Source organism: Rhinoraja longicauda, chromosome 12 (genome assembly GCF_053455715.1).
Source record: "Rhinoraja longicauda isolate Sanriku21f chromosome 12, sRhiLon1.1, whole genome shotgun sequence".
Lineage (NCBI taxonomy): Eukaryota > Metazoa > Chordata > Chondrichthyes > Rajiformes > Arhynchobatidae > Rhinoraja > Rhinoraja longicauda.
The window spans coordinates 24,360,753-24,378,223 of NC_135964.1; the positions used below are offsets into that span (position 1 = coordinate 24,360,753).

A 17,471-nucleotide genomic window follows, 5' to 3' on the forward strand; every position below is an offset into this window, starting at 1 on the left:
AGATGTGACCCGTGCCTCACAGCTGCCATCTATATCAGGTGTAATTCTGCATTAAATTTGTACTTCTGCATTAAATTTTCTTCTAATGCAACCAGTACTTTCACAAAGCCCTGCTGGCTGCAAGTAGCAATTAAGTTGTAAATGGCAGGAACCAAGAAACTCCCATGGCCTTCTGACAGCTTTCATCTGATGAAAGATCATCAAAATGAAATGTTAACTCCATTTTCCTCTCCACTGATGCAGATTGACCTGCTCAATATTTCCAATGTGTTCCATTTTATTTTAAGATTTCCAGCATCATAATTCTTGCTGCTTCTTGAGAACAGAATTTGCATGGCCCTGGTTGGTGTAAATCTGAGTATATCTAGCTCGCTACTTCAATAACTTTACGGAGTGCCCCTTAACTCAATGGTGAGGACAGGGGATAGAGCACAAGGTAAAATGTGTGTAAACCTGATTGTCATTCATAGAATTTTCACAGGGAGTCAAGAAATTCTTGAACATGCTATCACATAAACTACAGCTAGTTGGTAGTTCCTAACTGTTTAGTTGACTAGCCACAATGTATCTGAACACAGTTTAACAAGTCACTGTCTCAATTTTGGCAGTGAACATGTTTTAAAATCCAAAGCTAGCATTACTAACATGTGAAATCAAAAGTAAGTTAATTTAGAAAACTCCCAGTCAGGCATAAATTGCACTTTTAATTTAGTTTAGAGATACAGCGTGGAAACAGGCCATTCAGCCCACGCCGACCAGTGATCCCCGCACACACTAGGAACAATTTACATTTATGCCAAGCCAATTAACCTACAAACTTGTACGTCTTTGGAGTGTGGGAGGAAACCGAAGATCTCGGAGAAAACCCACTCTGGTCACGGGGAGAACGTACAAACTCCGTACAGATAGCACCCGTAGTCAGGATCGAATCTGGGTCTCTGGCGCTGCAAGGCAGCAACTCTACCACTGCGCCACCGTGCCGCCCACTTACTCCGGTAGTGATAATAATCTAAACATTTTCAGAGGCAGTGTCTTATACCAGGTTAAGCTAAATCATGCAAAATAAATTGATATCTGCATGTACTAATTGAAGAGAAGGCATCATGTTAGAAAGTTATCACATTTTCCCTACATTTAAATACAAACTCGTCAAACCTGCACGCTCCGCTCTGCTGCTGCCAACCTTCTGTCTCCCCCCACCCGGACCAAACTCAGATCCTGGGGGGACAGGGCTTTCTCCATCGCTGCTCCCACCCTCTGGAACTCACTACCCCAAACCGTCAGAGACTCCTCCTCACTCACCACATTCAAAACATCACTGAAGTCTCACCTGTTCAGCACTGCCTTCAACCACTGACCATCACCTCACCTTCTGTCTCCTTTTTCTGTTCGCTTACTTATTTATCTATTTATTTTCTTCTCTATGTTCTAGTAATCCCTGTAAAGCGTCTTTGAGTGTTTGAAAAGCGCTATATAAATGTAATGCATTATTATTATTATTATATGTAGTAAACCAAATAAATACATCAAGAGGAGATTGATTTGATAAATATAAAAAGCTATAGCTGCAGAGCTTCAACATTTTCACCCACCAATCTATTTGGAGGAATTGATTTTGGAATCCTAACGTTAAAACAATTTACCTGAAGAGGTAGGGTCTTCCGAGAAGTCAGGCAGCTCCTCAGGAGGGTCCCCATAGAATGAATTGAACTTGTGGCTTGAAACAGCCGCTAGAACTGCTCCCTAAAATGCAGAAAAACATTACAAATTACGATTCTGTTTAACTGAATGCAAAAAGGTATTATCAATTATATTCTTTGAATGGTTTTCCAACCAATAAACAGTGAACTAACTCAACAATATTAACTGAATACCACTAGAAAGTTACAACACTTAAAGCTTATTGGGCACACTAAGACAACTATTCAACATTAATCATACTAGTCAACCAATGTTCAAGTGATGTTGCCTGTTTTCCTTTGCTAAATTTGTTAAGGAATGATCACCACAGAAACAAAAGAGATGATTGATTTAGTCACCATAACAAAAGGTTTCAATATTTTTGGAATGAGGAAATTATAGGGGTCAACAGTTTAATAGGGATAAAACATGGGAAAATCTTAACAATTTTGTTTGGGGATTATAATGATGGTTTCAGGAATCCATGCACCAGTTTCCCAATGTTACAAGATATCACACACAGGCGTACACACTGGAGGGATAAGTCAGTGGCTCCAGGCCTGGCTAAAAATGAATAGCTCTTAAATTTTAATCGAGGTTCATCCAGTGGTTTCCAAATGTACTGTACTATGCCGTTACTTATATAATAGAGCATTTTTTACTTTTGTCTCATATAGTTTAGAGAAACAGCATGGAAACAGGCCCTTCGGTCCATCAAATGCATGCCGACCAGTAATCCCCGTACACTAGCACTATCCTACACACTAGGGACAATTTTCAATTTTTACTGAGGCCAATTAACCTACAACCTGTAAGTCTTTGGAATGTAGAGAAAAATCTACGAGGCCATGGGGATAACATACAATCTCCGTACAGACAGCACTAGTGGTCAGGATCGAACCCGGGTCTCTGGTGCTGTAAGGCAGCAACTTTACAGTAGTGCTACCATGCCGCTTATTTTTAATGAGGCAACTTTCCCGTTCCTTTAAGCAAACAAACATTAAGTATTGCAGTGTTTATCAAAGTTCATCAAGTTTCTGTATTTGTAGACTGAGAGCAAATGTTGCAACATATCCTGTCCAATGATTTTTGTTTCCTGTTTGTACCTTCAGCAAAGGACAGTCAGATGAGTATCATGTGTCCAGTGAGCAACACGGGTCTAAATGCTGAATCCGCAATATATTGAGTTTGTGCAGCTCAGTGGCAAGCTTTTACAATTCCCAGCATTTCTATATTTGAGACTTTTTCATTATTTTCTATAAAATCTAGGCTCAAGTTTTATTAAGGCTCATTAAAAAAACAGAACTTTTAAAATACTAAACAAAATTAATCAGTATCCATTGCATCTGGGTTAGTTTTACCACAACTATTTGATTTGCGTCACCAGAACAGCCACGAAGATACACTGAAGGTCTTTTTAATCAAATAAACAGAAAGGATGGAATTATTTTACTGAATTCCCATGTTTTTACTTTTATTTTATGCAATTTCTTAATTCATCTTAAGGATTTCAGCATTTTCCATTTCCATGATTATAGGTTTAACTGAAAATATTATTACATTATCAAGCAGGAAATCAAAAGGTTGCTGTTGCAGACTTTGGTTAGACCACATTTGATATACTGTGAAAAATTTGAGTCTTCATGTTACAATGAAGATAGCGAGGTTATGGAAAATATTCCAGATCATCATGATTAACTCCAGAACTGATTATTAAGTTAGCAAGAAGGTGGCTAAGGGTGACATATCTTAGAATTTTACACTAATAGTGATGGGAAGGAATTTCATTGGGCAAATTTAGAATTTCTACCTGTGGGAAGCTGGGAACCAAGGACATAATGATTACTATTAAATCAAGACGAATTCCAGATAATTGTTTTTATCCAAAGAATTCTCAAATGTGGAACTACTTCTTAAAAGCAGTAATTATTGTGACATGTAAAGCTGCAATTAAGAAGAGTCAGAAGAATACATTAATATGTTCATGAGGTTAAATAGTGGGAGGAGGCTTTTGTGGAAAAATATGGTGGGATTCTCTCCACAGGCCTGCATGAGTGCAGCCTCAATGCACTCAAGAGCCTCAGTATCATCCAGGGCAAGGCAGCGTATTTAAATGGCACATCAACCACTATAAAAAAACAAAAACACCCCTTACCATTGGCATACTATGGATGCAGCGATCAAAATAAAATGCATTGCAGTTATTTGCCAGTGTTATTTCAGCAACCTTTCAAACCCACACCCTCAACCAGGGAGTGTAACCACTGTCAGCTCATCTTCAAGTCGCACACCAAACTGACTTGACAAATGTACCTCTGTTCCTTCATCACAGGGTCTGAAATCTGTAACATCCCATTCAGAACCCTGGGGATAACTTCACCTGAAGGACTGAAGCATTTCAAGGAAGTGGGTCATTACCACCTTCGCACAGGCAACAATGAAGGGCCAATAAACATTGGCCTTCCCAGCATCTTCCAAATTCCACAAATCACCCAGAATTTTTTTTTCCTTATTTCTCTCCTGAATGGCCTGATTTAATAAGCTTGTAGAAGCACATGCACTACTTCTTGTTGCTGTCTTAAAAAGGATTTAAAGTGGATGATCCCTACACACTGATCTAAGAAATGGCCACTACATGTTTAGAACAAGCTCTAATATTCCCAGCTGATCCTGCTACACTAGGAAGCTATAAGCGGATTTTATTCAGCGAAGCACTGGATATATCCTTCCATATCAAACCTAACAATTTTGGCCTTGCCTTCAATTTCCTTCTTGCATTAAATTTTCTCAGTTGTTCCACAGTTTCAGGCAGGTGAATCTTGTATGCATATCGATCTCGTTCCTGAAAAATAATATGTTCAATTTAAAATCTATTAAGTATTACTGTATATAAATTACAATTGGATGTGATGGAATCAGTAAAGTTTACATGCAACATATTTTTGACAAACTCACATTGTGGCTGAACGCCAAGTTGAATTTAAGGGCCTTAAATTAATATGCCAGGTGTTCTAAGCTATACATTTTTGAAAATGCAAGAAACTGCAGATACTGGAATCTTGAGGAAAATACAAAATGCTGGAGGAACTCAGCAGGTCAGACAGCATCTGTGGAGGGATTAGATAGGCAGATGTTTCAGGTTGAGACCCTTAATCAGTCCATCCACTCCCTCCACAACTGCTGCCTAAGCCGCTGAGTTCCTTCAACAATAGTGTGGTGCATTTATGAAATGGTCTCAAAATTTCCGATTATTTTTCCAGTGTATGGATACAGCCAATTGTTTACGGTTTTTTTTCCAAGAATTTCTCTATGCACCATCTTACATGGTCGCAAAGACTGCCAATAGTACATATTGTAAGAGGCCAAATAGTGTATCTACTGTAAGCACATATTTTCCTTAAACTTGTCAACATAACTATTTTGCTTAAAATAACATTGCATTCCAAAAAAATCCAAATAAATGGTATCTTCTGCTGCATAAAAGACAATTACATGTAAACTGGAATGCCTACACGAAGTCAATTAAAAATGCACCTTTAGCCAAGGATGATTCAGAGCTTCATAAACTGTTATCCTTTCTGCAGGGTCCAGCATGAGCATACGACGGACCAAATCCTTTGCACTCTCTGATATATGGATCCATTGCCTAGGATTCATCTGTACAAAAAGAATTGTAAGAAACACAGTTGACAATGTATCTCTCATCTTTAACTTCGCAAATGTTCTTGCAAATTTTACATACCCTGAACATAGGATCCCCCCAGGGTTGCGTCCTTAGCCCCCTACTGTACTCCCTGTACACACATGACTGTGGGGCCAGGTTCAGCTCAAACTCCATCATCAAGTTTGCTGATGACACTGTGGTGGTGGGCCGGATCTCCGACAACAATGAGAAGGCCTACCGGGAGGAGGTGGCTGATTTGGCACTCTGGTGTCAGGACAATAGCCTCCTCTTGAATGTCACTAAAACTAAGGAGCTGATTGTGGACTTTAGAAGGGCTAAACATCCAAGGACGTACACGCCACTGGAGATAAATGGGTCTACTGTGGATAGGGTGAGCAGTTTTAAATACTTGGGAGTCCGCATCACAGAGGATCTGACATGGGCAACGCACATTGCCGCACTGGTGGGTAAGGCAAAGCAACGCCTTTACCACCTTAGACAGCTGAGGAAATTCAGAGTGTCTCTGAGGATCCTTCATTGCTTCTACTCTGGGGCTGTAGAGAGCATCCTGTCCAGCAACATTACAGTCTGGTTTGGGAACAGCTCTGCCCAGGACAGGATGGTCCTGCAGAGAGTAGTGCGTTCGGCAGAATGCACCATGGGAACTACACTCGTCCCCCTGCAGGACCTATACATCAGGAGGTGCAGATCCAGAGCAAGTAAGATTATGAGGGACCCCTGCCACCCCAGTAACGGACTGTTCCAGATGCTACGGTCAGGCAAACACCTCCGCTGTCACGCTGTGAAAACGGAGAGGATGAGACGGAGTTTCTTCCCACAGGCCATCAGGACTGTCAACTTTTATAACTCCAGAGACTAAATTTTTGTCTACACTATAGTAACTTATTAACTTTATTTATATGCTGTAACTGTAATTCTTTTTTGTGCACAATCCGCAGGCATTGCCACTTTCATTTCACTGCACATCGTGTATGTGTATGTGACAAATAAACTTGACTTGACTTAAGTTACATAAATACATTCATAATCATACTACATAAACATTTGGAATTAATGGAAAGTAGTTTTTAAAAGCTGCATGAGCAGTAAAGCAATAAACACAGTTATGAGAATCCCGAGTAAAATGAAAATGCAAAGAATATTACTTAAGTTTTGTGGTAAATTCTACATATATCTGCAATGTTTGATAAGAATAGCAGCGAGCATGCCACACAAAATTTGCGATCTACCTTGTGTTTTCCTTTGATAATAGCATCAAACAATCTCTCCTTTGTTCCATAAAATGGCAAACAACCACTCAGAAGAATGAAAAGTATCACTCCGCAACCCCAAACATCGACTGGTTTTCCATATGGTTCTCGTTTGACAACTTCTGGTGCCATGAAATGTGGTGTTCCGACACGGCCTAAGCAAAATAATTTGAGTAGATAGTAAAGGCCAACTTTCAAAGCTGTGCTGTTTATATCACAAGACTCCTTGAAATAGCAGGCATGGCGTCACTCAAGTGGTAATCAAAGATGAAAAGCAAAGGAGTAACAAAACACAAATCTGCAAATTGAAAAACATATGTTTTTGATTTAACTTCTTTCTGGTTCTATCCAATCCATGTTCTCCAGAGATGCAGCCTGACCTGCTGAGTTAATCCAGCACTCACTGTGTGTCCTTTTGTGGTAACATCTATGTATTTTAAACAAGGTTAAAATCTCTTAAAATAACTAAGAGGAATTTCAAACAAATCTATTTATCTGTTAAAAAAAAATTAGTTTGCCTATGAAGATACAACAATGGGTATTGATGACTTGCAGTGATGGTGGGATGGAGAAATGATGACAGAGGACAAATGATCAGGGGAAAGTAGTCCAAATGAACAAACTGAAGAGAGGATAAAGATGGTAAACAAAACTGGAGCACTTCTGAATGTCATGTTACCCAGCATCAGCATTGATTTTATCAAAGCATGGGGTCAGCAAGAATATTTTTCCGTCAAAAGATTGTGGGATTCTAAACCAGATTTTGTCATGGGCCACATGAGAAAGCAAGGCCAACATATCAATAAAAAATGTGTAGGAAGGAACTGCAAATGCTGGTTTACACCGAAGATAGACATATAATGCTGGAGTAACTCAGCGGGTCAGGCAGCATCTCTGGAGAAAAGGAATAGACAATCAATATCAATAAAAGACATGGTGCGAAAAAGCAAATGGCCTCTTTCCACCATATAAAATCAATTCAATCTGATTTCAGCAAACTTTAAAATACTTTCTATCCCAGAGAAAATCAAGATTTTGACCGCATCAGATTTGAATTAATAGAATATACATAAGAAGTGTTAAAGATAGTAGATATTTCATGTTCTGTTCAACTCCCTGAAACTAACTTGGGAAATGATAAACAAGTACCAGGAAAATGGGATGAAAAAAAATTGATAGGTTTTGTTGCAATTCAATACAATTTTGTTGTCAACTTAGCATGACATGTAGGTACAGTAATTAAGTTTTGATCACACCATGAGATGAAACCTGTCAATGGATTGTAATACGATCCAAAATTATATACTGATCTAAAACTCAAGCAATACAATTATAAAGCAACAATAATTAGGGAGCCCATTGAATCAATTGGGAAAAACTGATTATGTTGACAGCATTTTATTAATTCATACATCCTATTGTTCGCTTTTGCACCTCAGGGGGAACACATCCTGATTCTTTAACACCTTTCTAAGAGAAGGTATCCACCCCCTCCCCATATGCTTTCTCCCGCAACTGTAAGGCATGTAACACCTGTCCCCACACCTCCTCCCTCACATCTGTTCAGGGACCCCAGCAGCCAGGTGAGACTGAGATTCACATGCACCTCCTCTAACCACATCAAATGCATTTGATGCTCTTGATGCAGCCTCCTTTAAATTAGCGAGACCAAGCATAGAATAAGCAACCTTTTTGCTGAACACATGCTCAGTCCGCCAAGGTCCACTGGATCTCCTGGTTGCAAGCCATTTTAGATACTCTTCCCATTTCTGTCCTGAGCCACCTCCATGGCAGAATGAGGCCACTGGCAAACTGGAGGAACAACATCTCATATTCCACTTGGGTAGTTTGCATCCCAATGGTATGAACATTGAATTCTCCAATTTTAGGCAACTAATCAATAAACAGCCTCTCCTTTTCCCTTTTCTCTTCCATTTCCACCACCTAGATGCACACCCTTTTCTTCCACAATCTAGCCACTCTTTCCCCCATCTGCATTCCCTTCCACCAATATCCCTTACTCTGGCTTCACATTTCTGGACCTCTCAACTCACCGCCTTTTGTTTCTTTCATCTCTGGCCTATGTCCAACTATCTGCCAATCAACCCCCCTCACATGTACCTAACTTTCACGCCTGTCTGTCCTTCCCCAACCTCTCTTCCAGCTTTCTTCCCATTACTGCAATCAGTCTGAAGGTTCCAACCCAAAGTGTGCACTATTCATGTCCTCCAGAGATGCTACCTGACCTGCTGAGTTACTCCAGCACTTTGTCTTTTTCCATAAGGCAGCACCTGCAGCCCCTTGTGCCTATCTTCCTTTGCTTTACACTGTCATCAGGCAGATGTCAGTCGTACAACATTGGAAATCTGGAAATATGCAACATCAAAGTTAAAGGAGCTCAGAATCTGGCAGAATTTCAAAGCTAGATGTGGTTACGAAATGAGTACTGGTTACGGTTTGGGTATTTTTTGAAAAAAGTGTTAAAATTGAGGGACCAGGGCAAGAACAGGAATGATGAGTAACCTTGCTTCTGTTAATATTTCAGAGAGCAAGACTTTGGATGTGCTCAAATTTACAAAAGTATCAGCAGGTACGAAGTGTAATAATCAAGGGCAGAGCTATCAAAGTCATTACTTTACTACAGAAGCAGATGCGGTGAGCATTGCTGAGATGGAAGAAACAGGAAATTGGAAGTCTTGCACTGCAAATGTTCTATTGCTCTAACTCATTTCTCTTATTTAGTTGTTGCAAATATCATGGTGACTCATCCAGCCTACAAATCACCTCCTACAATCTTCTGCATACACTTCAAAGCACTTCAAGTTTAGTTGCAGATGTGGATCCCAGTTAGGTTTTTAAAAATGTGTGTATCTCAGTGATCTCCAGTGCCATTGCCATTTTTAATAAATACTATACCTTCTGTTGGGCTGTATTCTAATACCTTCTCTGCTTCAGCATAATCAGATTCCAGAAATTCATCAACAATTTTTAAACTCTATACCTACACCTGCTGGGTTTTGCCATGTTCTGTCTTCTAATTAAATTCATCAGTGTCTTGATGCCTGGCTGCCAAGATTGATAACTCAAACTTCATAACGCTTCTCCCATTTTGCTGGACAGGATGGGACAGATACAATTAACTTTTTCTCTGGCCTCGTCACTCCTCCTCATCACTTGCTGCACCACGTTCATTAATTGCATGTGTTCTGGGTTTAAACTTTTACTACCATGATTTGTTAGACAGTGGTTGGTCATTGCATGTTCACATTTTTCCTCACTCCTCCGGAGGGACACTAGCCCTGCTACGTGTGCATCATGTATTTTCTTTGCTGATGCTCGGATTAAGTTATGCTCTTACCTCCAGCAACAAGTCCAGATTCTCCTAATTGAATGGCTACTCCGAACCCTCCAAGCTTCACAGGTGCTGAATTTTCCTTCGAAGCAAGTAACACACAGTGTGGCTGCATAAGGAGAGAAAAAAGAACGAGAGCATCAGCAAAATTGAAACCGCTAACAGGTTAATCTGTTTCAGCTTTGTTATCATGAACAATATATTGGATTTGCAACTTCTAATTTTGTTCAATTAAAATAATTATTAGCTCAGCCAAATTTAAAAAAGTGCACCCGCTACTTTACCTGTGAATGTGATCAGCGAAGGAATGTGGTCTATAAACTTAGTGATACTAATTGTTCTACATGTTTCTGAGCACATTTTGTATATGAATTGTGAATCAATCTGTCCAGAAGCAATTTTTTTTGTGACATTCATTGTTTACATGTTTCCAAGGTAACACACTAAATGGATTTTTCACACATGTACAATATATCAATATGAGATGTGAACTACAACCATAGGATTATGGAGCCCCACTTTACCATCACAATGCCGCCCATACCATTACCCTATACCCAATAAGACCGTATGTACAGACCGATTCCCAAATCTCTTTGCTCATCTCTAAGTTAGCCATTAAAAATCTGAATAGTAAACTGCTAGTAGTCAAACCAACGATACAGCCTCACTTACTGGATGGAGCTACTCCAATATGTGTGGCGGAATATGCTTTTTCAAAAATAAATGTGAAAAATTATTTCAAAAATTACACAATGGTATACATTTTATAAACCAAAGCTAGAACGCACCTGCAGGGTTGCATAATGCATCATCACTGATATAAAAAAAGTTTAAATTGGAACCAAATGAACACAATAAAAGCAATTACCTTGGCCACTATGCATGAGGAGTGTTGTCTCAGTAAGGCCACAAAGTAGGCAAATTTTAGAGTGATACTGATTGAGTTCCAACTATAAACTCAGATTTCCTATTCTTTATGTACAATGTCATATTCATTAAAAAGGAATGATGTACTAATATCACTGAGCGCACAAGCTTAAATTTTCCAACAAACTTCAAAATATTATACATCGTGTTTATGTGCTTAATAATTGATCTGCAGTAAATAAATTACTACAAATCATACTGCGGTGGTTATGGGCTTCTCATTCTTTGACTGAGAGAAAAGAGTAAGCAACAAGTTATAATTGAAATGTTTCAGCTTGTTTACAAAGTTAAAAGTGGCATGTGATGGGAATTTAGCTGATAAATCAGAGTGAATTTAACAGCATTCTAACAGTCTCTTAAAATAACATTTTAAACAGGCTGTAGATTTCATTGATTCAATTGCTGTTGAAAAGTATTTAAGTTTGAATTTGAGTTGTTTCTATTTTAACCAGCAGAGGTTTCTGAGAGTAACAAGTACATTAAAACTACAAATCATCATGGTTAACCTGTGTTGGCACACCATTGAATCTAACAATGACAAGATCTCCAAAGCCCAATGAATGTCTTCTTTCAAGGATAATGCTCTTTCAAAAGTCACTACTAAATCTGTTTTTACCACCTTTTCAGTCTTCATTACTTTAAAAAAAAAACTCTCATTTTGACACTTCATTAATTGCATTTATCTTAAAACTATAACCTCTGGTTATCAACCCTCCTAGAAGTGAAAACTATGCTAGCTACTAGTTTATAAAAAGCTTCTATTCTCTTGAATTTATGTAAAGTTACCCCTTAACTTTCAATATAGATTCTCCAGTTTGTCAATGTAACTAAATTTGCTTTTCCCTGGCATCATTCTGTGATATCACCTCTCTGAAGCCCCTTCAATTGTCATAACTCATGGACATAATATTCCTGAGACCAAAATAATGATTAATAAATGTTTAACATAACTTCCACAATTTTATGTGCAGGAAGGAACTGCAGATGCTGGTTTAAACCAAAGATAAACACAAAAAACTGGAGTAACTCAGTGGGTAAGACAGCATCTCTGGAGAAAAGCAATAGCTCATGTTTTGAGTCGAGACCCTTCTTCAAACTGAGAGTCAGGGGAAAGGGAAACAAGAGACACAGATGGTGATATAGAGATAGAACAAATGAATGAACAAAAAGCAAAAAAGTAACGATGATAAAGGAAACAGGCCATTGTTAGTTGCGGGTTAGGTGAAAACGAGTTGCAGACAATGAAACTAGTACAACGACTTGGATGGGGGAGTGATGGAGAGAGAGAGGGGATTCAAGGGTTACTTAAAGTTAGAAAAATCAATATTCACACCGCTGGGTTGTAAGCTGCCCAAGCAAAATATGACTTGCTGCTCCTCCAATTTGCATTTGGCCTCACTCTGACAATGAAGGAGACCCAGGCTAGAAAGGTCAATGTGGGAATGAGAAGGGGAATTAAAGTGTCTGGCAACCGAGAGATCAGGTAGGCCCAAGCAGACACAATTTATCTTACCTTCATGTATTGCAGTTTCAAACATTAAAGTTATAAGCTACTATTTGCAGCAGGGAGTATCAGGTACAGGGATAAATGCAGCTGAGTCAGAGGTTACACTCCATTATTACCTTTAACAGGAAACCAAATAGCTCAAATCATAGCGATGTATCAACCCCAGACGAGCTCGATGTTTTCTACGCTCGCTTCAAAAAGGAGAACAAAAATGTACCTTGTCAGGACCTTCACAGCTCCTGACATCACTGTCATCTCAGTCTCTGAGGCCAATGTCAGTGGATCCTTCACAAGGGTGAACTCTCTGAAAGCCTGATGGTGCGCCTGGCCATGTTCTTAAATCTTGCGCGGATCAACAGGCCGCAGTTTTTGCCTTTCTTGCACCTCGCACTAATCCTGTCAAAGATCTCCACCTGCTTTAAAAAGACAACCATAATACCAGTGCCCAAGAAGGTGACATGCCTCAATGGCTACCAACCAATGGCACTCATGCCTGTTATGATGAAGTGCTCCGAGACATTATTATGATGCACATCAACTTCTGCTTTAATAAGGACCTAGACCCACTACAATTCACCTATCACTCAACAGATCAACAGGGGATGCAATCTCACTGGTTCTCCACTCTGCACTATGCCACTTAGACAATAAGATCATGTGCATCAGGCTGTTGTTCATGACTACAGCTCAGCATTCCACACCATCATCACTCCTAAACAAAGTTATGGAACTGGATCTCTGCTTATTCCCACCAATTTGATCCTCAACTTCTTCATCGGCAGATCACATTCAATACAACTCAGCAACAACATTTTCTCCTTGATGACCATCAACACAGGGACACCTCAAGGCTGTGTGCTCAGTCCTCTGCTCTGTTCTCTAGATACCTGAGACTGTGTAGCCAGATATAGCTCCATCACCATCTCTAAATTCGCCGTTGATACCAGAGTTGTTAGGTGAACAGCAGGTAATGATAAAGCAGAGTGCAGGTGGAAAATTGATAATCTGTTTGAACAGTGCCAGAATAATCCCCTCTCAACATCAGTAAGAACAAGAGCTGATGTTGACTTGAGGAAGGGAAAGCAAAGGATCCATAAACCCTTCATCCACCGGATGGCAGTGGAAAATCCAGTTTCAAGTTCTTGGACGTACATATCTTTGAAGATCTGTCCTGAGCCCAGCACACTCATCTGCAGGAAGCGTTGCCACAAAAAGAAAGCAAATATCATCAAAGACTCACATCACGCGGGCCACACTCTCATTTCCTGCTACTATCAGGAAGAAGGTACAAGAGCTTGAGAATGGTTACTGAGCCACCAGCATAATGAATGAATGAATGAGTTTATTGGCCAAGTATGCATATACAAGGAATGTGCCTTGGTGCTCCGCTCACAAATGACAACACAAACATACAATTAACAATTAAGAATAAAGCATAACCACATCAAAACAATAAGAATACAACATTACGGCCTAAACATGTGGGTGAAAATAAGCCAGAGCAAAAAAGAGACTACAGACTTTGGTTATTGAGTAGAACCATCACTCGTGGAAAAAGCTGTTTTTATGTCTGGCTGTGGCTGCTTTGACAGTCCGGAGTCGCCTTCCAGAGGGAAGTGCTTCGAAGAGTTTGTGGCCAGGGTGAGAGGGGTCAGAGATGATCTTGCCCGCTCGCTTCCTGGCCCTTGCAGTGTGCAGTTCGTCAATGGGGGGGCAGGTTGCAGCCAACAACCTTCTCAGCTATGCGGACGATCCGTTGCAGCCTCCGGATGTTATGCTTGGTGGCTGAGCCAAACCAGACCATGATGGAGAAGGTGAGGACGGACTCAATGATAGCAGTACAGAATTGGACCATCATTGCTTGTGGCAGATTGTGTTTCTTCAGTTGCCGCAGGAAGTACATCCTCTGTTGGGCCTTTTTGACTGTGGAGTCGATGGTGGCCCCCATTTAAGGTCCCTGGAGATGATGGTTCGAAGGAACTTAAAAGACTCCGCAGATGTGACTATGGTGTTGTTGATGGGGAGGGGGATCTCTTCGAAAGTCTACAATGTTCCACTGTCTTGAGAGCATTGAGCTCCAGGTTGTTGCGATGGCACCAGGACGCCAGCTGTGTCACTTCCTTTCTGTAGGCAGATTCCTCCCCATCCTGGATCAGTCCATTTAGGGTAGTGTCATCCGCGAGGAGTCTGTGGAGGTGCAGTCGTTGGTGTAGAGAGAGTAAAGGAGGGGGGAGAGTACGCAGCCTTGCGGAGCTCCTATGCTGAGGGTCTGCGGGTCCGAGATGTGCTTTCCCAGCCTCACATGCTGCTTCCTGTCCGTCAGGAAGTTGATGATCCACTGACAGAAGGGTTCAGGCACAGTCAGCTGGGAGAGTTTGTAGTGTAGTAGCTCTGGTACCATGGTGTTAAAAGCAGAGCTAAAGTCCACAAACAAAATCCAGGCATAGGTCCCCTTGTGGTCTAAGTGCTGGAGAATGAAGTGCAGGCCTAGATTGACTGTGTCGTCCACCAATCTATTGGCCCTATATGCAAACTGCAGGGGGTCTAGCAGGGGGTTTGTGATGTTTTTCAGCTGGGCCAGCACGTCTTTCAAAAATCTTCATGGCTACAGAGGTAAGTGCGACAGGCCTGTAGTCATTAAGACCAGTGATCCTTGTCTTTTTGGGTACAGGGACAAAGTGGAGACCTTGAAGCAGGCAGGGATAGTGCAGGTTTGCAGGGACTGGTCGAAAATGTCTGTATAGATCAGTGCCAGTTGTTCAGCACAGAGCTTGAGGGTGGAGAGGGAAACATTGTCCGGTCCTGGAGATTTCCTGCTTTTCTGTTTTCTGAATAGCCTCTCCATCTCCGCAATTTCTATTGTTAAATTGGAGTCATTCTGTGAGGATGTGCAACTTGGTGATTGCAGAGGGGTGGGCGGGGGAAAGGGCCCTAGTGAATTGCTGCTTGGGGAGAAATGGGTGGGGACGGATCCAGTCTTTGCAAACTGGAGTCAGTCTTTGAGTATGTGTGAAGTGGTGATTGGGGGTCCCAGGGTTATGTTTCTGTTTCTCGAACCTGCAGTAAAACACGTTCAGGTTGTTGGTCAGCTGACGATTGTCCAAGGAGCGCCGGGTTTTCCTCTTGTACCTGGTGATTTCTTGCAAGCCCTTCCAAACTGAAGAAGCATCATTAGCTGAGAACTTGCTCTTCAGCTTCTCAGAGTACCTTTCCTTGGCAGCTCGTACTTGGCCTGCCTGTAGAGGTCTGTATCCCCGCTCCTGTAGGCCTCATCTTTTGACTGGCGGAGCTGTCTGAGTTCTGCGGTGAACCAGGGCTTGTTCTTGTTGAACCAGATCCGGGTCTTCGTGGGAATGCAACTGTCCTCGCAAAAGCTGACATAGGATGTCACAGTATCTGTGTACTCATCGAGGCTTGTGGTTGCTTCCCTGAACACATTCCAATCAGTGCAGTCAAAGCAGGACTGTAGTTTTTCATTGCCCTCGCCTGTCCACCTTTTCGTTGTTCTGACCACTGGTTTAGCAGATTTTAGTTTCTGCCTGTAGGTCAGAATAAGGTGAACTAAACAATGATCGGAGAGACCCAGAGCCGCCCGAGGAACAGAGCGATATGTGTTCTTGATTGAAGAGTAGCAGTGATCAAGTGTCCTCTCCGCTCTGGTGGGGCATGTAACATGAAGTCTGTACTTTCGGAGCTCACGACTGAGGTTGGCCTTGTTAAAGTCCCCCAAAACAATGACCATGGAGTCCGGGAAGTCATTCTCTACCCTCAATACCTGGTCAGCGAGTAGCGTTTGCGCTTCACGTACGCAGGCTTGGGGGGGGGATGTAAACTCCAGCGAGAATAAAAGAGGTAAATTCCTGGTAATTTTATCGAAACGTATAAGATTATTAAGGGGTTGGACACGTTAGAGGCAGAAAACATGTTCCCAATGTTGGGGGAGTCCAGAACAAGGGGCCACAGTTTAAGAATAAGGAGTAGGCCATTTAGAACGGAGATGAGGAAAAACTTTTTCAGTCAGAGAGTTGTGAATCTGTGGAATTCTCTGCCTCAGAAGGCAGTGGAGGCCAATTCTATGAATACATTCAAGAGAGCTCGATAGAGCTCTTAAGGATAGCAGCGTCAGGGGGTATGGGGAGAAGGCAGGAACGGGGTACTGATTGAGACCTCACCTGGAAACAATTACATATTAGATATTTGAGAATTTTTGAAGATGGGAATAGTGACAAAATCTGTCATAATGAAAAAAATATATAATTGTATTGTTTTAACCAATGGAACAGTTTTGAATCTGTGGCAAGGGTGCAAACTGATCCACTTTACAATAGCTGTGGTGCATACCATACCAGCTGCAAAAAATTACTGCATGTAAAATGTTAATTCTGGATTGATATTCAAAGATTATTCACAAAGATGCTGGGAACTCTCAAAGAAAACCCTTTTGAAGAAAAGCTTAAATACCACTGAAGTTTTATTTCTTGTACCAAAGGATAGCTTTATCTAACTCTTCAAAAGCATCAGTGGCTCAATGGGTTGCACGTTTCCCTCAGGCAGATGAATGTGTTCAATCCCACTTTGGATAGCTTGTGCACTAAGACAATAGGCTGACACTGACAGAATTCAAAGGCAATGCTAACATTGCTGCCAAATTTTGATTAAGCTATGAACGAGGTACCATTTGCCTTCACATGGCCAAAAATATATATTTTGAAGATCTGGGCACTTCTGACTAACATAACCCAGCATGAAGCCTGTTATCTGGCGATCATCACACTGATGTTTGAGAGAACTTGCTATGTGCAAAATTGGCTGCCAACTTTCCTCCATTACATCAAAATTGCCTTTTCAGTCTGAAGCACTTTAGGAGCTCATAAAATGCAATTTAAATTAAATCATTCTGTTCTACCTCTGTACTAACTTTCAACTAAATACTTTAAAATGTTAACATGCAGAAAACTTTATCCTGAAACAGTTTTAACATACCACATCCGGAGGATGCAGATGTAAATTAAGCCTCAGCAAATTTACCCAAGAAAGGAAATCCACAAACATGACAACTTGAAGAGA

The 17,471-nt window shown here is 40.9% G+C and overlaps 1 protein-coding gene across 7 annotated transcripts in view; it reads right to left on the reverse strand.

Annotated features, from left to right (window-relative positions):
- The window catches only part of caska (calcium/calmodulin-dependent serine protein kinase a), a 211,220-nt gene that overhangs the window by 107,268 nt on the left and 86,481 nt on the right, over positions 1-17,471 (reverse strand). For all 7 annotated transcript variants that reach the window (XM_078409215.1, XM_078409214.1, XM_078409211.1 and 4 more), the window contains exons 6-10: positions 9,974-10,076; positions 6,595-6,770; positions 5,215-5,337; positions 4,439-4,522; positions 1,644-1,743 (exon numbers count right to left, since the gene is read on the reverse strand). In XM_078409215.1, the coding sequence (XP_078265341.1) occupies positions 1,644-1,743; positions 4,439-4,522; positions 5,215-5,337; positions 6,595-6,770; positions 9,974-10,076 (586 nt within the window). The remainder of the gene's footprint in view (positions 1-1,643; positions 1,744-4,438; positions 4,523-5,214; positions 5,338-6,594; positions 6,771-9,973; positions 10,077-17,471) is intronic.